Here is a 27,432-nt window from a genome sequence, read left to right on the forward strand (position 1 = left end):
TTCAAATATTGTATAAATTACATCTTAAATGAATTTAGATTTTAAAAAGCATTTTAATATTATTTTTTTTCCTTTTTGCACCAATAAATTAATACATATACATATATATATATATATATATATATATATATATATATATATAATATGTAAAATATTTTAGTCAAGTAACATTTAAAAAAATAAATTGAATACACACTTTACGCACATTGTTTTATTTTGTTTCAGTTCACAAAAAAGAGTACTTAAAACTTCCATAATCTTCCATTTAAGCAGTGATAGAGAAATATCAGAAAAAAAACATTTTTTTTATACAAAGTTGACAGGACATACACACCCTGTTTATATGTTTATGCCTGTAAAATTTGACTTGCATAAAGCAAGCGTGTATATATATATATATACATATACATATATATGTACATGTAGACATTTTAAATATTACCGTACAAAAATATTTATATCCAAATACCAAATGTATTTAAACAATCCAGTAATTTATCTTACCTATTTAAACTCACACCAAAGCATATTCAGTTTTAAATTTCTTAACAGAGTACACATTGTGCTTTCACATATCTCAAGCTATACTGTGCTAGTATACATCTTACAGAACTGTAGTGAATTAGTGCTTTTATTTAATAAATAATGTAAGGATATTCTGGTGAGTTTCTTTCCTACTCCTATGAAACATATAGCCTTTTTAAAATTTGTATGGATAATATTTTTTTGTTAAGGCAATTATAGAAGTACTTAAACTATAAAATTCAAAGAATATTGCTTATGTGCATCATATGCATTTTGTGAATACATGATACCATGTTAAAGAGACATATATATTTATATATATATAAATAAAACCCACATATCAAAACATATACAACTCCTTCAACTGCCAAAAAATGGTTATGTATCATGTGAAGCCATAAACACACAAGATTTCACAAGACTTCTCTGAAATGTAAAACAATAATTATGTGAAAAAAATACAATACTTTAATATGAAAAATACCATAATCTTTTTTTTATTCTATATAATATTATCTTAACATTTCTATACAATTATTTCCTTATTTGTGAATTTATTTAAGCAGGAGGAAGATAAATTACAATATCCTCTATAACCAGCTGGCACACTTTTAAATTATATTTTAAAACAATTAATATTCTCAGGGAAAATGTTCAGTTTAAGCATAACATATCTTTTTTTAAATATTGAAATATTTAGATAAACTTATTTAAAAATATATTTTCAATTATTCTGGAATGTAATATTTGGGGAAAATCAATATGGAACATTTAAAAGATGACCAAAATGCCATGAGTTACTTTACCATCTATATTGTTAACTTTTAGTTTTCCCTAAGGAACTAAATTGAATGAATTGTGGAACACATCTTAAAATAAAATATATCCCATTTTATATAAATATCTTTGGATTTTTGGAGATCATTTCATTTTGACATCCACAGTACTTCAGCTCACTTCAATTCTTTCAATAAAGCATTGAATCATAAAGTCTGACTTGTAACTATGATGGCGAGTTTAATGTGCGTTATATACGAAACTGCGTGTAAAGCCTTGGAAAAATACTAAATATATAATGGCAAAGATCTTAAGCTTCATGAAGTACTCTATGCCAGATCTCTCATAGTGATTATTTTTAGCTGCATTTTATCAAGACAGAAAATTACCCCAGGTGTAATTTTATGAGAACATCCTAGCAATGGCTGAATTTTGATTTACCATGGTAGGTAAATTCATTGTTATGCACACTATGAAAAGTAAGAAAAATATTCTCCATAGTAATATTATCAGTGGCTTCAAGTAAGATGCAGAGATGGTAACATACCAAGTGTGATAGTTTGAGAAAGACTATCTAGTTACATCATATATTTTCACCTAATGCATTTTCCTATGATAGTGCCTATAAATTTTTTTATATTTTTTATTAGGATTGCTACAGTAACTCAATATCAGTTGAAATGCATGCGGTCTTTCCATTAGTAGCTTCCTTTACTTGACTGCATTGCTGTTTATCCTGCAGATAAAAATAGAATATATGGTATTCTGTGGATTTGGGATATAAATTAATGCATTTTATTTATCAGTGTATTGTCACAGTCCTCCTGATTTCTTCTGGAAGCTAACAGTAGGTTATTTATATCTTATTCTGCACATACCAGACAAGATGTACTATGCAATATCAGAAATGGTACACAATTAGGTATATATCTTTACATACATTATCCTTTCTGCACTAGAAAGAATAATATATAGGGCAAACCTTCACAAAAGAGCCAATCATTTCTGCCATATATCACTTGGGTCTTAAACATTATCTATAAAAGAAATACCTGTTTAGTTGAAAGGGAAAACATGGGTTAAATTGTAGCTTTGGCATTAATAGATGTTCTTGGGATGACAAATCTAAGAATAACTTGGGTTGTCTGTAGATATTCGAATTCAGACAATTTCAATCTGATCTTAATCAGATTGTTCATCAACTGTGAAAAACTCACATTGTATGTAAATATGGGAAGATTAAAGATAAAATTAAAATGTTACAATTTTCAAATCAGAAAAAAAACATAAAAAATGTTAAATACACACATGCATCCTGCAACCACCATTCATCCATATATTCATAAAATCTAATAAAACATTATTGTCACCAATGTGTAATCCTTTTCTGATTTAGATTTTCTCAACTGAATCTTTCAATATATTTTTTAACCAGGAAGAAAATTTTTTTTTTTCTTTAATATTCCATTGTATAATACATCTGGCACACTTTTTTTGTCACAGTTTGCATTATATCATAGTGATATTCATAATAAATCCCAACATAGATACAGTTTTAAATCATACATCGGGGGTAGGCAACCTTTGGCACTCCAGATGTTTTGGACTACATCTCCCCTGATGTTTTGCCAGCATTATGGATGTAAGAGAATTATGGGAGAGGTAGTCCACAACATCTAGAGTGCCAATGGATTCCAATCTCTGTCATACATACACATAAAACCCTTAGATTGTCTAATTTTGCAGAATATCTATTCAAAGACTTATGTCAAATCTTTTGCAGTGTGAATTTTCTCCTGTTGTCTTTATGGAGTGCTCTTTTGAATCAAATGTTTAAACATAAATTTAATAAAATGTTGCAAGATGTTAAGTCCTATTAGTAGCAATCAAAACGTTTTCTGAAGACCTTCTGATCAATATCACAATGTCACATAAAGGTGATTTAGTTACAGGTATGGAAATTCAAACATGGTTATAAAATCTACAAACTACTAAAATAAAAATATATTTAAAATGTTCTTGAATGATTCAAAGCAAGAACTTACAGATTAATACATACCTTGACATTTGAATACAAATGTACAGAGATTTGTACAAATGTAGCATTTAAATCCTGTACAGAGGTTTGCAATAATGCTAGTATCAATGTAATAATTTAATATAATAGTTATAAAAAGAACCCAATCTAGATCGCCAAAGTATGAGTCTGGTAGACTCCAGCAATCACAAAAGATATAAACCCACGACTATAGCAAACCATCTGAACAACAGTCTCTAAATTAAAAGCGTATTGGTCATCCCAGAAGTGTGCTAATTCCAATGATCTCTCCAGTTACATCATTTTCCAAGGATTGTAGATCATCAGATATTATAAGAGCACCACTAGATGTGCTTGTGACCAGTTCATTCCAGTTCCATTAGCTAATAATGAAATTATATAGAATCAAATTGAATTCAATTATATTGAATACAAATATATTCACTCTATCTTAATTAAGGATGCAACACAAAAGATGTTTAGCCTAAATATCATGTATTCAAGATTAGTCAAATAAATATGGTTCTAGTTGGACATATAAGTATTGAAATGAATAACCTATAGGATATGTTGTTTTTTCACTTTAGAGTTTAAACTTTTATATTTGAGATTTGTTATCTTCCTTCAAACAAGGGGCAAATAATACACTCAGGTATGCAAACTATCAGTCTTTATAAACAACTTGAATCTTTTCCGATTGCAGTTATTCTAATCCTCTAAGAAAGTCTAAGAGAACTGAGTGCACAATATAAAATATATAACTTGCTCAAATATCAGCAAAATATGTGTAACTGATAATTGGTGCATTTTTGCAATATAGCTGTATAACATTTTTTAGCATAGTGAAATCCATATGTTCTGCATTCTTATATATCTCTCAGATGTCGTCCTGCACAATTTTCATAGCATATGTTCTGTATACCATTTTGTCCCATGACCTTTTTATATTTAATATATGTTCATCTAGCACATGGTTTAAAACAATGAGTGCAAAAATGGTCGATCAAATTATAGGACATCATTCAGCATTTCAGATCATCTATGCAGACATAAAAAAATTAATTGGCAGGCACAGAAAACATTTTTAAATTGGACAACTATGCATATGCTTTTTTTTTTTTTATATAAATTCTGCGTTCTTAGGTGGAGATATATCAAGACTATTCTTGCCAAAATATTTTTTCTGGATTAAAACACTTAAAAATTCTGTTAAGGGTTAGACCACAGATGTTCCTGTCCAGCTCAAAAACAGCACTCCTACAGCTAGAGAGTGACTTGTACAGTTCGAACAAGCAAGCAAGTATTTGAATGGCTGAATGTGGAAGCAATGCCACACCTAATTGCATCAGAAGAATGGTTCCAAACATTTATCTGAAAATGAAAGTACAAGCTAAGTTTACAGTGGCTGTTTAAATGCACTGTATCTAGTGCAATAATCCATAGTGCTTATGGCACTTGGAATATTCTTTTGAAGTTAGACCTTTATTGTTGTACATGAAATGTCATATTATATGAGCCTACAAGGTTTCATTAGTCAGCAAAATCAATGTTTCTATGTTCCTGCTACCCTACGCTATGCTTCCGCTAAGACATTATATTCCATTTCCAGAAGGTTTTGGCAAGATGTTCTTACAGAGCATTACTTAATGGTCAAGATTATAGGCATACTATAAAGAATACATGTAGTTAATGCTTGAAAGAACCCATGCTTACCTCCAGACATGATAATGTTTAAAGACATAGTTTAAAATGTCTATCCTTGGAGTCATGCTACGAATGCAGTCATATTATATTCCATCAGCTAATTAGTTTATGTATTTATTTTATTAATTAACAGGTGTAAATTGTATCCATATGTGTCATTTCTAGACATGACCAGTGCATGTATGTGGTGATTGTTTCTAACAATGGTAAATGCTTATTTAAAATGATTTCCTGAGTGTTCAGATAAAAATGTTTGAAACAGGTCAAGTACACTTTTTATGCATAGAATCTCCTAAATTCCCCACCCTCTTTTAAATACTAGTACAACATAGCTAACAAAACCACTTTGTGGTATTTACATACACTGACATTTCTTAATGCTACACATTTTTTTTATACTGTAACAAAACTGCTGTTATGACTGGGGCTGAGATTATCAGTCTGTCCAACACTACAACCACGCAAGAAATATGGGTAGGTAACAGATTAATTAGAATTTATCCCTTTAAAATTTTTGTTTGGTTTTGACAAATGTCAAAAGCCTTTCATTCCATAACTTTTGATTATTTTTTAAATAGCTCCCTCATCGGGCTGAACAGTAACTATTTAACCTAGATGTTCTTTGATTTTTAACCTAGATGTTCTTTGATTTTCATACATTACAGCAGTACTTTAATACCTATGGTTGGTTATTACTGTCTCCAAGCTGTGGTTATAACAATTTAAGGTAAGGCTAAAATCAGCAAAGTCTTCTGTTTGGAAGTAGACCATGTAAGTGGCTGCAAAGAACTGGTATTAGTAGCCCCACGCATCCAATATTTTGGGGAGCTATTTTTTTTTTACAGTTTTAGCATTTTGCTAATCAGAATGGTTATGAGCCCAAACAAACTTGGTGACATATATCAATCTTAAAGCAAAAAAAAGATGAACTATTTATTCCCATAGTCATACAATTGCGGGATGTATGGCAACAGAAATTGTAAGAAGGACCTGTCCAAAAAAGAGGGTGCTATCCTATAAAGTACTCCCTATACAAACACAAATCAATATACTAAGAATGCACATTAAATTGCAGTACAATAAAAAAATTACTTATATTTCAAATTACATTATAAAAAATAAATGCTAATATCAAATGACAAAGGATTTAAAATAACACATAATAGAGCAGACATTATATAAAAAAGAATAAATAAAGAACAGAACACAATGGCACAATGAAACTCTTGATGTTTTGGCATGAAAATGCCTTTCCCAAGGGATCAGTGAGAAGGGCATTTTAATGTTGAAACTTTGAGATAGGATCCTTGACATTGTGTGCTGCTCTTTATTAGTCTTTGGTAACTAACTGTATTAAGTTTTAATGTATAGCTTATGTCACTTGATATTTCTTTGTCTTTTTATAAGATAATTTGAAATGTACATAATTTTTATTGCAATGCTATTTGGTTTGCGTCTTTAGTATATTGAGTTATGCAAGTGATATGGGTTAACTATATCTGACTTTATCTGACTTCTAAGTTTGTTTCTTTTATTCTGTTACTTTAAAACAAGTTCCAGCTCTCCGCCACTAGTGGCCTCCCTAACCACTAATATTGGTTTCAATCCTGCATCAATTCTCACCTGCCTGGACTAATTACAGATCCTACATAAGGCTACACCCTGCTCACAACAGGGCCTTTACAATGAAGTTAATGCTCATCCTGAAAGACTTCAGTTCCTGGCTCCTGTAATAGTTCCTATGGACTTGCCTTCTCTGCTACTTGCCTATTGGAAAAAAAACCTGAGCTTCATTATCTACCTTTTGTTACAGACCTGCTCCATTACCAACCTGAACTGCTTTACAACCCTGTTTCATCCTGCCAACCAGCTTTATACCAACCTGCTCCAAACCAGCATACCGATGCTACTAACCTGCTTTATTCTGTCATCCTGATTTATACCAACCTGCATAACACCAATCTGGACTTTGCCTCTTATATTGCAAGGTGTTCTTTTCATACTCTATCAGTACTCCTTCCAAGATGGGGCTGATTCACCAAAGTTCTGCTTTACCTATAATCCTGAAACCTTATTGTTCTGTTTTTCTTGTCTTACTATTCCACCTATATTTCCATCTATACCTTTCTTATTATTTGCAAACATCCTGTCTATAATCTATATAGGGCATATTGCCTAAATTTATGTTCCTATCAGTCCCCCGTTGCCTATAATTTTATTTATAACTTCTCCTATTTTCCTGCTCCCTATAAATTAATTTATAGGATTTCCTGTTTCTTTATTATCTCCAAAATCACCAATAAAGCCTCTAATGTTAACTCTGGCCAAAGTCTCCTATCTGACCTGCTCAAGATCATGATAGACTTATATAAACGAGCATGTTAGCTGAAAAGCTGAAACATTAAAGAATGGTCATTAAGATGCTTTGTTTAAATCATCTCCAGGATTATCTGTTGTTGTTAAAAAAAATAAAAAACCCTTTAAATATAAAAAAACAAATATTTTGCCTTAATGATGTAGATTTCAATGTCTTGTATATTGGTGTCCTGTCTAAATTCCATAATGTTCCTGCTGTTGATGAACTTCATATTTGGACTTTATAAGTGAACAACAGATTGGTGAAGCACCAATGATATGAACAAGCTTGGAACTGTTGAAGATATCTAAAAAATGTACATACCATGTTTATTGTTTTTTTCTTTACTAGCCTATTTTCTAGTCATGTTAAATTAAATAAATATCATCCATACATTATTATTATTAATACTACTACTACTATTATTTATGGTGGCTTCATTTTATTCCTGAACAGTCTTATTTACTCTCTTCCAATGTGGGACTCATTAAACATTACTAAATCATTCTTAAATGAAGTGTTAAAACCTAAGTTACATATTCAGTCTTTATGGTTTTGGTTCAAAGTATTTAAGAAATCAGATCATTACTACTTTTGTAGGATGCTGGAAAATATATAAAACCAGTCAAAAACAATGTGTTACCTAGGCACATAATTAGAAAAGTAGGTTTTAATTAATACTAACATAATGTAATGTATTTAATAATACATAATAATAATATTAATTGGTTTTCTGACAAAATTAAAATAATAAAAAATAATGGTTCAAAAAATAATTATATAGACCGATGATAGATAAATAGATAACTTATGTGTTTCAGTTTCGATTTATTTGAGAATCCTGTCGCTTTCTATGCATGTCATTTCTTTGATCTTCTCTTGTTATCTAATAACATATTATTAATGTCTACCTATTTTACTATCTATATTTTTGATGAGATTAGATTCTTATAATCATTGCAATAATATATAACGTATGCATTTTCACCCATTTTTTGTAGTAGTAAACAATCATAATGCACCTTTACGACATAGAAGCATATTTTAAAAATAAACATGTTCTTTATTCAATAAAATGAGTTTAACATTTTAGGTCTGATCATATTATAAACAAGAAATCTGTTGGAAAGGCGTATGCATGTTGGTATTCACATCTGTTATTCTTAATACCTCCTGAGTACTAATTTTAATTGCCTTTAAGCCGTTAACAATCTAGTTCTTGGTAAAATTTAAATCAATAAGGCAAACTTAATTTTCAAAAGGTTACAGGAGTCTGTCCTAGTGCAGGTTCTTCCTCACTTTGGTATGGATTCCACCATCCAAAGATAGCTTCAACAATGCATGTAGCTTTTGTTCTGTCGCGCAGAGCACTGGAGAATATCAAGTGTAATTTCAAAGTCAAGAACAATTTAACAATAAACATGGTATTATTTTTTTTGCTTAAAAAAAAGTTTCAAAAAAAAATCTATTTATAAAAAAAAAAAAGACATCAAGCCATGAAAACAAAACAAATAAAACTCAATGGTGGATAAAAACTTTTACTTTTCCAGTAAAATTGCTATCTAGGTTCTATGTTACTGCAAAGCAATAAATACAGACCAGGTATCTTGTTGTTTGACAAACATTTAAGTTAGTTAAAAGTTAGACAATCAGACCATCTTGAAGTGTAACCAAGCATGCTGCCATCAGGAAGGAGGGGCAAAAATAGAAAATAAAACTGAGCACTTTTGCTCTTGTTTGCCAGGTTATCGTAAAAAAAATATGAGTTCTTTGATCTTGCATACTTCCCAATTCTGACACTGAAGACTGGGCATCATGAATGTAGATTGCCAGAAAAGCCAACAAAATGTATGTTGCTTTAAATCCAGTGACAATGACTTGTTCAAGCATTCCATAAAAAATTAATGATAACAACAACAAAAAAAATCAAAACCATTCTAAAACTATACTTAAAGCGAAGGAATAAAGAATGTTTCCTATCTATACATCAGTCTTTTCATTAAAAAATTTAACTAGACAATTTTCATTAACATATAAAACAAAGTCAAAAATGTAATGGCAAGAGACATGGGTAAAACAGGAAGACACTGATGCTACAAATAAATTGCAAAAATATGTACAAGACCCTGTTTTTCCTCAAAATTTTACGATTGTAATGCATGTTTAACAGCAGCAGTCGAGGATGAAAATCCAGGCACCAGACTGCAATTCCCGCTTCTAGCTGTGTGGGGCTGCTGTGCCCCTACCATTCCTGTCACCAGATGACACTAGAAATACTGGTCTCTCTTGGCAAAAGCGGCAAAATAGCACTGTTTGTATGAGCCTCATCTGGATGCTGCTCCCTGTTTGCTTTTGTCTGTGGCCGCTGTCCATTAATTAGTGTCATAGGTATGTTGCAGTAGGTATGCTGGTTACCTATTGAGGTAAGAGGCAGGGTGCCAGTAGGAGGTACGTCATATTCATAGCTTCTATAATAGTGTTTCTGTCGCATTTGTGTATGGTAAGTGTTATGAAAGGTAGAGCGGATGTCGGGATGGGCAGTAGCCAGGGCAGTGGAAGTGGCAGCAGCCATTGAAATTGCTGAAACCGTCTGCAGTTCCCCAAAAGGTCCCTGTTCACTGACATCTAAAACTTGCTCATGTGTGATGGGTTCTATTCGCTTAAAAGGCATTTCATACTGTAAACGTTTCCAGAAATTTGAATTCAACTTGTTGCATTTAGGCCCATGCCACTTGATTACGGTTAATAGCTTGATAGTGTGTTTCAGCATCTCCACTTCTTGGTAATTCATAATCCCACGTAATTCACTGCATTCTATTAGTATCACTTTAATTTCTCCAGTGATCAGCATATTTCTTAGCCTGGTCTCTAACTCAAATATACTCCAACCTCTCCTTACGACATAAGTGGGAGTCATAACAATGATTAATCGTTTACTTTGATCCACACATCTTGCAACATCTTCAATGTATGCTGTAATAAGAAAAAAATAAGAAATTATGATTCCAATTAATTTATAGACCATAACTTACATCTGCATTAAACTTCTAATTACCTGGTAACCAACTCCTCAACTCCTCAACTATTTAACAGTAAACATGGTATTTTTAAAGACATCAAGGCCTGAAAACAAAACAAATATAATTCCTTCAGATGTTTTTTATTGTTTTCAATAATAGTGGTGGATATATTTTTTCCAGGGAAATTGATATCTGGGGTCTATATTACTGCAAAGCAATAAATTAGATTATTTATCTGTCTTCAGTTCTCGGAGAGATCCGGACCGAATACTTGCAGCACCCCATACCTCCATTGTGGGGACTTAATACATCAATTAACTGGGGGTGAGCGGGAGCATAGTGGTGGTGGGTGGGACCCCAAGTAAAATAAAAACGTTGAAGGTTGGACCTATTGTCCATGGGTATAGGGCTGTGGAGACACTTTGTCCCCATTATTAATGTTAGAGTCCCCTTCTGCCAACAATCTGTGGAGACAGGAGGGAACACTAAGCCCCCCATTCATTTTATTCAATAGCCCCCACCTGTGGCTATCGGTGGAGTAACTACCCCTAGTTAATTCATTGACTTGGTGCCCCATCATGGGTCAGGTCTACCTTTATTGGAATAGCAACTGGGAAAACAATAGCTGCCCAGTCACTAGACTTTTCCTATGAGTAGACATATTTTGTATACATGCCACTACATGAGTCTGGGCTGGTAGGTGTAGGAGAGAGGATTTAACCACCCTTATTTATTAATACTAAGTATTTGCACTCAATATTAGTAAAGTTGTTTGGAAGACAAAAATTAAGGGCTTTTTGTAATTGTGGTCTTTCAGCTTCTTAGTAGATAGCTCATAGGCGTGCGCAGCCTATTGCATTAGGGTGTGCACCCTAAAGCACAAACACACGCTGCATGTATATGTGTGTGTGTAATATATACATATATATATATATATATATATATACACACACACACACACACACATACACTGCTGTGTGTGTGTGTGTGCAAGTGCTGTTAGTGTGATGTGTGTGTGAGGGTACTGTTAGTGTAATGTGTCGGTGAGGGTGTTTGTGTGTGTATGTTTGTGAGGGTGCTGCTTGTGTGTGTGTGTGTTTGTCCTGTGAGGGTGCTGTTTGTGTGAGTGTCGTGTATTTGTGAGGGTGCGGTTTGTGTGTGTTTGTGAGGGTGCTGTTAGTGTGCTGTGTGTAAGGGTGTTGTGTGTTTGTAAAGGTGCTGTGTGTATTTGTGAGGGTGCGGTTAGTGTACTGTGTGTGTGAGGATGCTGTATGTGTACTGTATGTGTGAGTGTGCTGTGTGTGAGGGTGCAGTGTGTGTGCTGTATGTGTGTAGGTGCTGTATGTGTGGGTGCTGTATGTGTGTAGGTGCTGTATGTGTGTGTGTGTGCTGAATGTTTGGAGGGATTGTGGAGGTGGGGGCAGATTAGTAAAAATCCCCCCTCCCTTCTGACCTTATGTAGGGAGGGGGGATCCTTGCTACTATGTGCCATCCCTGGTGGTCCAGTGGAGAGTGAACTCTAGCCTGCGGGGCTAGAGTTAACTCTCGCAAGATCTGAGCGTTGCTGCGGCAACGCTCAGATATCGCAAGAGGAACCTAGCGGAGCTGCTGTCTAGAGCTCCCTGGGTCCTCTCCTGCCTCCCTCCATGCTGCTGTGGGCCGGTGAGGTAGATCTTTGATCTCCCTGCCGGCCCATGGAGGCTTAGAGCAGAGCCGGCACTCAGATAGCGCCGGCTCTGTGTCAGCCGACAGGGGAGATCGGGAGGGTACAAGTCCTGTGTAATAATGTGTGGGAACTCTACCAAGATTCCCACCCCCCCAAAAAATAATATACACTCGTGTGTGTGTATGTATGTATGTGTATATATATATATATATATATACACACATATATACACATACATATATACATACATGCGTATACACACTCACAGATACATTCACAGACACACACTCATACATTCACAGACACACATACACTGACACATACACATTCACAGACACACACATTCACAGACACACACACACACATTCACAGACACACACACTCACATTCACAGACACACACACACACACTCACATACACACACATTCACAGACACACACACACACACACACACATTCACAGACACATACACTCACATACACACACACACACACACTCACATACACACCCACACATTCACAGACACACACACACACACACATTCACAGAAACACACACTCACATACACACACACAGACACACACACTCACAGACACACACCCACAAATTATTTTTTTTTTATAAAAAAATGTCCACCCAGCCTCCTTACCTGGAGAGCTGGTGTGGACTTGTCCCTGGGGTGCAGTGGGGCGGTTGCCGGTCTCCATCTCAGTCGCGGCGAGGGAGCTGTGTGCTCTCTGCTCCCTCTCGCCGCGCGGGCTGTCTGCAGATGCAGGGAGCCGGAATATGACGTCATATTCTGGCTCCCAGCTACAGCAGACAGCCCGCGCGGCGAGAGGGAGCAGAGAGCACACAGCTCCCTCGCCGCGGCTGAGATGGAGAGAGGAGGGATCCATCACCTCTTGTCCCCCCATGACGGGGGAACACGGGGAGGAAGGGGGCATTTGGGGCGCTGAGTGCCTGCAGGAACAGCGTTCCTGCTAAAAGAAAAGTGCAGGAACGCTGTTCCTGCAGGACTCCATCCATAGTGCGTGCCGCAGGGATTAGGGTGTGCCCAGGCACACCCGGCACACCCCGTGCGCACGCCTATGAGATAGCTACCTAATCCTTGTGTGATTGCCATAAGGATACCAAACAGGTGCTATCTACTGACTAGTTCCCTAATTTGGCACCTTTAAATATGGCAATGTCACAAGAGTATTAAGGGAGTTATCTGCTAAACAGCTGAAAAATGCAGCTGCAGGACAGTTTAGACTTTAATTTATAATGAAAATAATTACAGAAACTATTTTTTTTTGTCAACCTGTCACATTTCGTCCAGACAAAATTAATATCTTGGAGGCACTTTAGTGTATTGACAACAAGTCAATTTCAATGTTACACAAATCAGGCAATAGATTGGTTCTATATGGTTTGGAAAAATCGGAATACATATAGAACAATATACATTGAGCAATATGAAGGATGACATATGACTACATATTTGACAGTACATTTGGGGACAAAGTCAAGTTTTTATGGCAATATGGTCCTAAAAAGTGCCCACGGGATTCAAGTATTTGAGACAGTGTTTCAGAGGAAATACTCCATATGGAGCAGACTGTAGCTATAAATAAGATTTAATGTTAAGATTCTATTCACTTAACACTGAATGATAGTGAACAGAAATTCAACATTGTAATTTTTTGGTGCAAATAGCTGCTGGATATATTTTCTAATTCAGCTTCTTTTCCAACTAGGCTATTTTTACTTATTTTTCTCAATTTAGTATTCCGTTCACTATCATTCAGTTCTAAGTGAATACACGTTGATGATTATTTTATCTATTGTTCTCACACTTACTGTGTGTGCCAAAAATCATATTTGTGTGTTTAATTCTCTTAAAAGAGTAAGATAACTGGCTCCAAAATTCTCACTTAGTGTCAAATTCCTAGGGTGACACTTCCCTGTTGGAACCAGAAGTTCAAGATGTAGGTAAAAAGGTGGGCTTTTAAGTTAAAAAGTATAAATTTATTACAAATAAAACAAAATAAAAACAAATTGAAAATACAAGTATAAATATAATTTGACACTAAGTGAAAGTTTTGGAGCCAGTTATCTAACAGGCTCCAAGCAAGGAGAGCAGACAATTTTATTTTAATATATATTAATTATTGAAATAGCCACACCGAGATTGCTTTTTTTCTTTCTGCTTTATCTCCATATTGCTGCTGGGAGAAAAAATACAGAAACAGGTTCCCTGGTGCCACCTAAAAGGTCCAAACTCTCCTTTTGTTTAGAGCTGATATCAAAAAAGGCTCTAAAAAATGTTAGTTTATCTGTATACTCACCTTTAATATACACCTGTAAATTAATATATTACACTATTATATATTTTTCTATTCCTTGCAAAAGGAAAAATCCCCTATATGTAAGTGTAAACACATTTAAAGTGCTGCACTTTTTGGACTCTGTGTGCTGGGAGGTGGGGTTGATCACCCAAACGCCAAGTTCGTTCACTGTCAATTTTTTGGGATATCCACTGAGTGTGCAATAGCGGCTGGTATGACAATCAAAATCATTAATATCACTGTTAAGAGCCTTATATACACTGTTCTATACTTTTTTCCTGTGTGTAATTAACTGAGCAGGAGATAAAAACCTTTAAAGTAGCTTACATCTTACTGAAGATGAGACCATTTTGTTTTCATGCAGGCTGTGTCAGTCACAGCCAGAGGAGGTGTGGCTAGAGCAGCCTAAACAGAAACAAAAGTGATTTAACTTCTAAATTGAATTGAATTAAACAGTGAAACTTCAGAGGCATATTCTATACATTAAAACTGCTTCATTAAGCGAAAGTTGTTTTGGTGACTATAGTGGCCCTTTTACCCCTTAACCCCTTAAGGACACATGACGTGTGTGACACGTCATGATTCCCTTTTATTCCAGAAGTTTGGTCCTTAAGGGGTTAAGGACACATGACATGTGTGACATGTCATGATTCCCTTTTATTCCAGAAGTTTGGTCCTTAAGGGGTTAAACTCTTTTTTTCTAGTTAAAAATTCACTTAGCACTTTTTTTTTGCCAAACTTTGATTTAAAACATAATGGCAAAATCTAATAGAAAATAGCCAATCTTTGATTTCCAGATATGCTATTTTGCCAAACTTTTTTTATTTTGCCACAATTAAGACTTTTGCTAATAAATCATTATTACATTTTTGGGGGAATATTGCTTTTTGCATACTAGCAACATTTAGACTAGCACACCAGATCTTTGTGAAGCCTCAGCCTAGTTATAATAAAGACTAGTTTTGCTGATCGACATGTTCCTAGCCTGTGTCAGTAAGGAATACACACAGAGCTGGGTTCTTACCAAAGTAGTAGAACTAGCACACAACCCACATATAGACAAATACCAGTATCACTTGGGAGGAACAAAATGTCTGAATGAAGGGTGTACTTACTTCCTGTAGGAATTAGATCTCTGTCAGGTATAAACAGTTTGTATCCATAGTGTTTTTCAAGCATATCAGGTAAAATTTCCAGTGCAAATCTTTCTTCTTCTCCTGTCTCTTGGTTCCACTGATCAGGGTCCACTTTTGTATACGACAAATATGCATCAAAATCTTTGTTATCTGAAATAATCAAATGATATACTGTTTATTAGATCTACTGAACTAATTGTTTATCTATCATTTTAGTTTACCAGTTTCTTAAAATGCATCTATTATAATCTAGTATGAAAACACCTATGCAAGCATGGACTCCATAGCTTTTAGGCTTTAGCAATTCAATTAAGCTCCACAGGTTGTAATCTGGTTTGCTATCCAATATAACAGTTTATTAGGAAAGCATAGGCTGAAGTTGGTGTTTTATAAGTTAAAACCCACAGGGTTATTCACAAAAGTTGGGAATTGAAGGTCAATTCAAAGTGAATATAAAATGTAAAGGACTATTATAAGCACCGACATTACTTTAGGTTTATGTGATGTAAAGTCATTAAACTTAATTGAAGCTTGTCTTCCGTCATAAGGAAGGATCCAATCAGACTGAAAGGGGCAGGATTAGAGAGGGTGTTGTAATGCAACACACGCTACAGTTGATGTGAAAGATGAAGAAAAGGATTGTGTAAGCCTGGAAACCTTGGCAGCCTGCTACCTTCCTATGTATACTTCAAATTTAAGAAACGTGTTTGATACTATATTACACTATGACAGATATACCCTGCTTAGAATGCATAAATGAGTCAATCATTATGATTTTTAAATAGTGAAAACAATATTTGAACACTGTATGCCTTTCTTTTTCTTTAACTTTTTATTAACCTCCCCATATGGTTCTTATTTAGTATTAGATTATTAAAAACAAAATCAAGCATTATATACTCCTAATTTCAGACACAATTCATTATTTAACACATATAAGGGAATAAAAATGTAATTTTGTGCTTTAGATATTTAAACATGAATTCACAATTTGTCACTGTCCCCACTATTTCAACATGACCATGACCTGTTTCTAGGGTGAATGGGTCAAAAATCACTATTTGTCCACACTTGATCAAAAATAATTATTAAAAAACCCTACTTAACACCACAAAAACTTAAGTCTAGTATCAAAAGTTGTCACCACCAAGGCAGCTTGTAATTGGAGTCCCTCAGGTTGCTCCAAGAAAATCAAGAAAAAAAATCCCACAAACATAAGCTAGCAAAATATCCATGCAATCAAACATTGAGAATTCTTTACCAGACAAAGGCCAAACTTTATAAATGAATATTTGATATGAACAAAATTAGTCATAATGAATGAATAAAAAATAAATAATAAACAAATTAATTAAATCAATAAACAGTTAAAGATAAAAAGGGATAAATTAACAGAAACCATTAGTCATTCACTTTGCTAGTATTGAATTGTGTCTTTTGTTCCCCAGCTGGCTCCAGCAAGGAAAATGTCTACTTACTCAGAGCTTGACCATTTCCCTAGTAAGCACATGGTTTATTTACACGTTATAGATTTTTTACACTATGCACCCATCTCAAGTTTTCAAGCTGGTTCCGAAGTAGGTACAAGATGGAGTGTAGTGATAACTGTAGTAAGTCTAGGATGATTACAGCTCCCCTCTCATCTTTTTGCTGATTTAAACAACAATCTATATCAAAATGTACAACAATATTTTGGCTGACTCAGAAATGATCTTTTCACCAAAATTTTACAATTTGTCGATTTACAAGGATAGCTTACAAGACCTACCAGCAACTTAGAATAGCTGACTTCCTCAGTTCACCCATATGACATAAGGCACACTAGTCATGTTTGGAATTATTTTGTTGGGGATCTCCTCAGCATTCTGGATTTGTATAACAGGAGGTACAATTATTAACCTTTAGCAGAAAATTGGCTCCTGGCTGTTAACTGTCAACCAAGATATTAAAAAGTAAGAGGCCTGTAAAGGTAGCTCTGTCACTGTCTGGTGTCTTTGCATTTTTTTGAAAGGATTCCTGGTGGTGACTGCTCTGCTTTGTGTCTGGTGGTGATGTACTGAAGTGGAAGGTGAGTTTTACTTACTTGAGCCTGTCCCTCACAGCTCCTGCCATTTTCCTATTCAGATCCTGGTACTTCATCTGCCAGGAGCCCACATCAAGCTTGTACTCTTGTACATGCCAGCTGTGTGCCTGGCCTCAAAGGAAATAATCTAAATTGCAAATCGGTTTCTGTGAACTGACACATAACACATTCCCTATAATAGACAAATTGACTGTTAAAGTCCTTTAATGAGTCATCCCACATATATTAGTTAACAAGCTCACTGTGCATGGCACCTCCCTTAAATTAGAGATGCAATGGGAGAAGGTACACATGTCTCTCCCTTGGGTATCAACATATGTGCATGTCTTATTTTTGCTGGTTGTAGCAATGGTATCAACTTTAACTCGGTTTAAATCCTGATAAGACCCCCTTACCAGTAAATGTCTGTGGGCATGGCACTTAATGATATAGCCTCCCTCAAATGCTCATAGATTGTAAACTGGTTTGGGCATGGACCTTTTCACATCTATGCATCCCCTTTCTACAGTTGTAAAGACATGCAAAGTAAGTTGGTGCTACATAAATGATAAATGCATTCCTGTTATTACTTCACTGGTAGGGTGATAACCAAAGTGAGTGAATTCAAAATATATAGTGTCAAAATAGCCACAATGATAAAAATGTTTATTTCAGCATGGCTTCTAGTTTTGCTACTTTGACCTTAAATTTGAAATTTGCTTTAAATGAATACCTTAGTGAATAGCCCTCTAGGATTCAATCCAAATATATGTTGTTTTAAACAGGGTCTACACTTGATTTCATCTGTACTCTGATATACAAATAAAAATCTAGGATTCAATCCGAATCTATGTTGTCTTAGACAGGGTCTAGACTTGAGTTCATATGTACTCTGATGTACAAATAAAAATCATTACTAGAATTAGAATAAAAAATACCTTAAAGGAGCACTATAGGGTCAGGAACACAAACATGTATTCCTGACACTATAGTGTTAAAACCACTATCTGGCCTCTTGGCTCCCTTTGCCTCCCTAAATATAGTATAATCGTATTTGTATTCAAGTCTGAAGCTGCTGCCTCTGCCTGTGAACTTCCTCTGACCTCTGACATCATCAGAAGTGGTGGCCTGATCCAATCACAATGCTTCCCCATAGGATTGGTTGAGACTGACAATGAGGCAGATCAGGGGCAGAGCCAGCACAATTCAAACACAGCCCTGGCCAATCAGCATCTCCTCATAGAGATGAATTGAATCAATGAATCTCTATGAGAAAAGTTCAGTGTCTGCGTGCAGAGGGAGGAGATACTGAATGTTTGGAAGCATTTTAGGCAGCTTTGACCCAGGAAGGATCTCTAACAGCTATCTGAGGAGTGGCCAGTGAAGTTATCACTAGGCTGTAATGTAAACACTGCATTTTCTCTGAAAATACAGTGTTTACAGCAAAAAGCCTGAAGATAATGATTCTACTCACCAGAACAAAATCAATAAGCTGTAGTTTTTCTGGTGACTATAGTGTCCCTTTAAAAATATATTTTGTGTCTATTTGCTAGTGCAATTGGTTTTCATTTTTTTAATTTCATATATTTAACCCCTTGACGACCGATGACGGTTCAGGATCTTCATCGTAAACATCCCCTTGAGGACCGATGGCGGTCCTGAACCGTCATAACGGTCTGGGGGTACTTACCTGATCTCCGTCGGTCCCCCGCCGGCAATCAGCATTCTTCTCGGTCCAGGGGGACTGCCTGTCTGCCCGGGCAGTCTCCCCATGGCAGATCAGGACCCCGTGGCCACGTGATCGCTCGATCACATGACCGCAATAGGTGCCTGTGTATCTGCCTGCAGGGGGACTGTCTGTGCTCACAAATAAAGTTTTAAAATAAAGTAATAAGTGTAATATATATATATATATATATATATATATATATGTATATATATGATATATACATGTATTATATCTATATATAATATATGTATTTATATCATATATATAATATATATATATATAATGTCATACTAAGTGTATTTTTATATTTATATATACGTATATTAATATACACTTATATTTAAATTACATTACACATATATATATATACAAAATATATAATAACTATATTATATTATTATTATTATTATTATTATTATATTATTATTATTATTATTATTATGTATATATATATATATATATTATAAATTAGAAATAATATGTTAATAAAAAAGTAATTTTTTTTATAATTTTTTATATATATGTAATTTTATTCTAACAGTATTTTGATATTAATATATATACATATATATATATATAAATACAAAATAGAATGGCTGCACTCACGGAATTTCTTCAGTTTAAAATATAACTTTTAATGAAATCGCATAAAAATCGACGTTTCAGTCCAGCCTGTGGACTTTCATCAGGATATGTCATCATTAAAAACATTGCTGTATATATAGGCATATAATCATAGTAATACACTAATTAAACAAACATGTGTAACTCACCCCAGGTGATGTGCCAGCGTCCTCCCCATCCAAGTGCGCATGTGCACCAGTGTACACGCCCCCTTCGTGACGTAATTGCGCTACGCTGCCGGCGTAGTCATGGGACCGCTGCTTAAACAAAACCCACCTCCATAATCATGTGAGCTATCACTTACACATGTGCATCACCCCAAGTGTCAATATTATGTTGCCGGCTCGTGATCCGGTCATGTGCGCACACACGTCATTATGCCCGCCTCCAACGTGACGTCATCACGCCGCGTTTATCAGCGTTGTTATGGCAACGTGGTGTCTCTAACTTCCATCACCATAGTGATGTAAACTACCACTGTTTACAACTACACATAGAGTGATCAATGAAAAATGGATGAAATATATAAAAACTAAACTGCATGATGTGAAAGTGCTAAGTGAGAAAATTATCTTACTTACATATAAACCATCTAGTGCATAATATTAAGGGCAATTATAAATTGCTACTATAGTGCTTCCCAGCACTCCTGCATAGAAACAACGTGTCATTAAGCCTCCATTATAGAGGTCTGTGCATATGAATACTGTATGTATTTAAAGTGACAAGTGCAAAAAAAATAAAACAACCAAACAAAAGTGAATATCAAAGTGTCAACGTGAAAACACATAATGATCCTATCTAGTATACATATCAGCACATCAATTTATATTAAAATATATTAGATAGCTAGACAATACGAATGGATGGCACTAGGCACTCATGGTACCAGGGGATTATATATGGGTTCAACTAAACTCATACGTAAATGAGTACTCAGTTAACATGTATATATCTTTTTATCAAAAAAAGGTTATTGCTATTGAACAGCATTATCATGTACTTACTGTACCATAAGTCCCTGACTTCTGCCACCATTCGCATGTCGGCACTTAAAAAAAAAAAAATAAAAAAACATCAATGCATGAAGTTTAAACATAAAAATATTTGGAGCAAGTAACCTAGAGCAATAGAATATCATTATTGTTATTCACAGAAACGAGTATAATGGTAATGATTCATTTAACCCTTTAGGTGAAACAGTATCTAATTCATGAATCCAGAAAGCCTCTTTATTAAGAAGTATCTTTCCCCGATCACCCCCTCTTCTCGACAATGGGATATGGTCAATTGCCACAAATTTTAATGTGGTCAAGGGGTGTCCAAACTCTAAGAAGTGTTTTGCCACTGGTTTGTCTGTTCGACCATCCCTGTAGGCCAGTCGGATACTGGAGCGATGCCCCCTGATGCGTTCACAAATGGCAGTTTCAGTTTTGCCAATATAACACAGGCCACATGGGCAATTCAACTTATATAGCACGTGCGTTGTTTTGCACGTTATTGTAAACCTGATGGTATAGATTTTGTTGCTATGTGGGTTATTGAATTGTTTGGCCGGAATCATATGACTGCATGTGACGCATCCAAGGCATCTAACTGATCCCCTTATCTGTTCTTTAGATGTACCATGGTAACTCGCTACGGGATCCGTGCGCACTAGCAAGTCCTTTAAATTTTGATTTCTTTTAAAACAGATTAATGGTGCTTTTTTAAATTCCTTTGGCAATGTTGTATCACTTGTCAGGATTCTCCAGTTTTTCTTGACCGACGCTGCTACTTGTGGTGACACGGGTTGATACATCATGGGAAAAACTAGTTGTGTAGACTCCTGTTCCTTCCTCTCGTCGGCGCGTGCACTCTGTGCTTCTTGAAGCGCTCTGTCGAGAATACGGCTACTGTAGCCTCTTTGTAAGAATCTGGTCTTCATTTCTAAAAGTTGATTTCCCATGATTTGAGTATCCGAGTTGTTTCTAATCACTCTCAAAAACTGTGCCTTTGGTAGCGAGTCCTTGAGGGCTTTTGGATGTGCACTCTGGTAATGCAAGGTAGTGTTTCTATCTGTTGATTTCGTGTAAAGTGAATACTGCAAACTTGTTTCTCCCACCTCAATCTGGAGATCCAGGTAATGTATTTTATCACTGCTTATCTCTGCCGTAAACCTAACTGGTGATGGTAGTTGGTTAAGGTTCTCAAACATCTCTTCTGCATCCTCTCTTGATTTATTCCATATAATGAGCAGGTCATCTATAAATCTATGGTATGATGTAATACTGCTACCATATCGTTCCAAAATATGTGTTTCTTCATAGATGAACATGTACGCGTTAGCGTACATGGGTGCCATGGGTGACCCCATTGAAGTTCCTGCTATTTGGAGGTACCACTTGTCTTCAAATCTGAAGTAATTATTCTGAAGTACAAAGGTAAGGAGTTCCAGCACAAACTCTATGGGCGGGCCTCTATATACTGTAGATCGTACCAATACTTGTCGCATGGCTTCTACGCCTTCTTCATGCGGTATAATAGTATATAGGCTTTGTACATCCATAGTGATAAGTATGGGTTTGTGCTCCTCAAAATGAATCTCTTTGATGTTCGAGATGAGAGATGGAGTATCTTTGGTGCAGGTATGCAGTTGTCTTACTGGGTTCTGAAAGAGGTGGTCTAGCCACTTGGCAATAGGTTCTAAAGCGCCCCCTATTGCCGAAACTATAGGGCGGCCTGGTGGTTGGTTTGCGTTCTTGTGAATTTTAGGGATCGTATATATGATGGGCGTGCGTGGATGTTGCCTAGCCAGGTACTGTCGCAACTTTAAATCAATATGGCCTGCCATTAGGCCCATATTCAGGATATCATCAATCTTATTTTGAATACTCCTAGTCGGATCCCCTTCCAATAGCTTGTATGTATTCCGGTCAGCTAATTGGGATTTTAATTCTGTGGCGTAATAGGTATAATCCAACACCACAATACCTCCTCCTTTATCTGCTGAACGTATTATTATTGAGGGGTCTTCAGCCAATTTTTTGATGATCATTCTCTGTTGTTTTGTTACGTTCTGTTTCCTTTTAGTATCCTGCTGCATATATCCAATTGCATCCTGATTCACAACCGACAAGAAGGTTTTAATGGAGGCTTTATTTGATACTGGGTCGAAGTTGGATTTCTTCTGGAATGTCCCTCCAGTGCCATCTGTATTGTTTTCTGTAATTGTACGTGGGGCTGAAAAAAAATCTTTTAATCTCATTGTTCTCCCAAATTTGTGCAGTTCAATCTTCCACTTGAACTGGTCCGGCCTTGATGTTGGCACAAACGATAGACCCCTACTTAGGAGGTCTATTTCAGCTGCATCCAAAGGCCTGTGGGACAAATTAAATATGGGGATTATCTCCTGAGCGGTGGTTTCCCCAGTGCTCCCCTTCTTCCCTTTATGCCCCCTCCTTGTTCTAGATCTCCGCTTCCTCTGTCCTGGCTCCTTGTTACTGCACCACTCCCCGTGGTGTCTAAAAAAGGTGCTGTATGGCTCTGTTGTTGAGTATCTGTATCTGAGGCTGACTCACCCGAAGTTATATCAATAGTATGAATTGGAGGACGCTGTATCCTCCTACGCTGCCTCCTGGGTCTCTGAGTATTCATCCTACCGGTCAGCCACCCATAAACTCTGTGATCCAAGTAGTCCTGAGTTACTCTTTCAAACTTCTGCTTCTTGAATCGTATTAAATCTGTCTTGTATTTTAGGATTTCCTCCTTGAGTTTATGCACCGATTTGATACCCTCCGATGATGCCAGTAGTACAGCATGTTCGGTTTCTAGTTGAGTAATCTTCAAGTTGGTGTCTATTAAATCTGTTTTAACGTCTTTGATGATGATAAGCATAAGGTCCAGAGACGCCTTATTAAGGACATGAGTCCAGTCTCTGCAAACAGTTGCTTTTGCTCTTCCTATCGTTGGTATATTGTGGATTCTGAAGCCTCTTGGAATCCTTTTAGACTTGAAATAATCAGATAAAAAAGTACCATGCAAGTCCAGATCCACTTGTTTTCTATACAGACGTAACAGTTTAAAATAGACATCCTTGATAGACACATTATGGGGTAGGTCAGTGCCAGACTGTTGCCATAAAATAGTAGCAGCCTCCTCTTGTGAAAAATATAAAGTCTCTGCTTCTGTACAATATGCTCCCGCTTGCTCCAAAAATACATCCATAATGAAAAAATATTACTAAAAAATTAGCCAAATTGCTTCTAATGGCTTTAAATGCAAGTATATTGCTGTAATTATTGCACAGATGCATATAATTTAAGCTGGCTGGTGCATAGGTTGGAGTGAAAAAGCCCACACTCCTAATACAAAAACATATATAATACCTTGCACTCAAGCTGTCCTTCAGTTCTTGCAATGAACCGGGTGCATTACCAGGGCTCCAAATATCCAAATACAAAATAGAATGGCTGCACTCACGGAATTTCTTCAGTTTAAAATATAACTTTTAATGAAATCGCATAAAAATCGACGTTTCAGTCCAGCCTGTGGACTTTCATCAGGATATGTCATCATTAAAAACATTGCTGTATATATAGGCATATAATCATAGTAATACACTAATTAAACAAACATGTGTAACTCACCCCAGGTGATGTGCCAGCGTCCTCCCCATCCAAGTGCGCATGTGCACCAGTGTACACGCCCCCTTCGTGACGTAATTGCGCTACGCTGCCGGCGTAGTCATGGGACCGCTGCTTAAACAAAACCCACCTCCATAATCATGTGAGCTATCACTTACACATGTGCATCACCCCAAGTGTCAAGGGGATCCGACTAGGAGTATTCAAAATAAGATTGATGATATCCTGAATATGGGCCTAATGGCAGGCCATATTGATTTAAAGTTGCGACAGTACCTGGCTAGGCAACATCCACGCACGCCCATCATATATACGATCCCTAAAATTCACAAGAACGCAAACCAACCACCAGGCCGCCCTATAGTTTCGGCAATAGGGGGCGCTTTAGAACCTATTGCCAAGTGGCTAGACCACCTCTTTCAGAACCCAGTAAGACAACTGCATACCTGCACCAAAGATACTCCATCTCTCATCTCGAACATCAAAGAGATTCATTTTGAGGAGCACAAACCCATACTTATCACTATGGATGTACAAAGCCTATATACTATTATACCGCATGAAGAAGGCGTAGAAGCCATGCGACAAGTATTGGTACGATCTACAGTATATAGAGGCCCGCCCATAGAGTTTGTGCTGGAACTCCTTACCTTTGTACTTCAGAATAATTACTTCAGATTTGAAGACAAGTGGTACCTCCAAATAGCAGGAACTTCAATGGGGTCACCCATGGCACCCATGTACGCTAACGCGTACATGTTCATCTATGAAGAAACACATATTTTGGAACGATATGGTAGCAGTATTACATCATACCATAGATTTATAGATGACCTGCTCATTATATGGAATAAATCAAGAGAGGATGCAGAAGAGATGTTTGAGAACCTTAACCAACTACCATCACCAGTTAGGTTTACGGCAGAGATAAGCAGTGATAAAATACATTACCTGGATCTCCAGATTGAGGTGGGAGAAACAAGTTTGCAGTATTCACTTTACACGAAATCAACAGATAGAAACACTACCTTGCATTACCAGAGTGCACATCCAAAAGCCCTCAAGGACTCGCTACCAAAGGCACAGTTTTTGAGAGTGATTAGAAACAACTCGGATACTCAAATCATGGGAAATCAACTTTTAGAAATGAAGACCAGATTCTTACAAAGAGGCTACAGTAGCCGTATTCTCGACAGAGCGCTTCAAGAAGCACAGAGTGCACGCGCCGACGAGAGGAAGGAACAGGAGTCTACACAACTAGTTTTTCCCATGATGTATCAACCCGTGTCACCACAAGTAGCAGCGTCGGTCAAGAAAAACTGGAGAATCCTGACAAGTGATACAACATTGCCAAAGGAATTTAAAAAAGCACCATTAATCTGTTTTAAAAGAAATCAAAATTTAAAGGACTTGCTAGTGCGCACGGATCCCGTAGCGAGTTACCATGGTACATCTAAAGAACAGATAAGGGGATCAGTTAGATGCCTTGGATGCGTCACATGCAGTCATATGATTCCGGCCAAACAATTCAATAACCCACATAGCAACAAAATCTATACCATCAGGTTTACAATAACGTGCAAAACAACGCACGTGATATATAAGTTGAATTGCCCATGTGGCCTGTGTTATATTGGCAAAACTGAAACTGCCATTTGTGAACGCATCAGGGGGCATCGCTCCAGTATCCGACTGGCCTACAGGGATGGTCGAACAGACAAACCAGTGGCAAAACACTTCTTAGAGTTTGGACACCCCTTGACCACATTAAAATTTGTGGCAATTGACCATATCCCATTGTCGAGAAGAGGGGGTGATCGGGGAAAGATACTTCTTAATAAAGAGGCTTTCTGGATTCATGAATTAGATACTGTTTCACCTAAAGGGTTAAATGAATCATTACCATTATACTCGTTTCTGTGAATAACAATAATGATATTCTATTGCTCTAGGTTACTTGCTCCAAATATTTTTATGTTTAAACTTCATGCATTGATGTTTTTTTATTTTTTTTTTTTTAAGTGCCGACATGCGAATGGTGGCAGAAGTCAGGGACTTATGGTACAGTAAGTACATGATAATGCTGTTCAATAGCAATAACCTTTTTTTGATAAAAAGATATATACATGTTAACTGAGTACTCATTTACGTATGAGTTTAGTTGAACCCATATATAATCCCCTGGTACCATGAGTGCCTAGTGCCATCCATTCGTATTGTCTAGCTATCTAATATATTTTAATATAAATTGATGTGCTGATATGTATACTAGATAGGATCATTATGTGTTTTCACGTTGACACTTTGATATTCACTTTTGTTTGGTTGTTTTATTTTTTTTTGCACTTGTCACTTTAAATACATACAGTATTCATATGCACAGACCTCTATAATGGAGGCTTAATGACACGTTGTTTCTATGCAGGAGTGCTGGGAAGCACTATAGTAGCAATTTATAATTGCCCTTAATATTATGCACTAGATGGTTTATATGTAAGTAAGATAATTTTCTCACTTAGCACTTTCACATCATGCAGTTTAGTTTTTATATATTTCATCCATTTTTCATTGATCACTCTATGTGTAGTTGTAAACAGTGGTAGTTTACATCACTATGGTGATGGAAGTTAGAGACACCGCGTTGCCATAACAACGCTGATAAACGCGGCGTGATGACGTCACGTTGGAGGCGGGCATAATGACGTGTGTGCGCACATGACCGGATCACGAGCCGGCAACATAATATTGACACTTGGGGTGATGCACATGTGTAAGTGATAGCTCACATGATTATGGAGGTGGGTTTTGTTTAAGCAGCGGTCCCATGACTACGCCGGCAG

The 27,432-nt window shown here is 36.2% G+C and overlaps 1 protein-coding gene across 1 annotated transcript in view; it reads right to left on the minus strand.

The window, feature by feature from the left end:
- Window positions 1-9,425: 9,425 nt before the first annotated feature.
- IL1RAPL1 (interleukin 1 receptor accessory protein like 1) overlaps window positions 9,426-27,432 on the minus strand; it is a 1,343,461-nt gene continuing 1,325,454 nt past the window's right edge. The window contains exons 10-11 of the mRNA XM_063444288.1: window positions 15,532-15,702; window positions 9,426-10,373 (exon numbers count right to left, since the gene is read on the minus strand). Of these exons, the coding sequence (XP_063300358.1) occupies window positions 9,655-10,373; window positions 15,532-15,702 (890 nt within the window). The 3' untranslated portion in view covers window positions 9,426-9,654. The remainder of the gene's footprint in view (window positions 10,374-15,531; window positions 15,703-27,432) is intronic.

The sequence above is a fragment of the Pelobates fuscus genome, chromosome 1 (assembly GCF_036172605.1).
Source record: "Pelobates fuscus isolate aPelFus1 chromosome 1, aPelFus1.pri, whole genome shotgun sequence".
NCBI classification, from domain to species: Eukaryota; Metazoa; Chordata; class Amphibia; order Anura; family Pelobatidae; genus Pelobates; species Pelobates fuscus.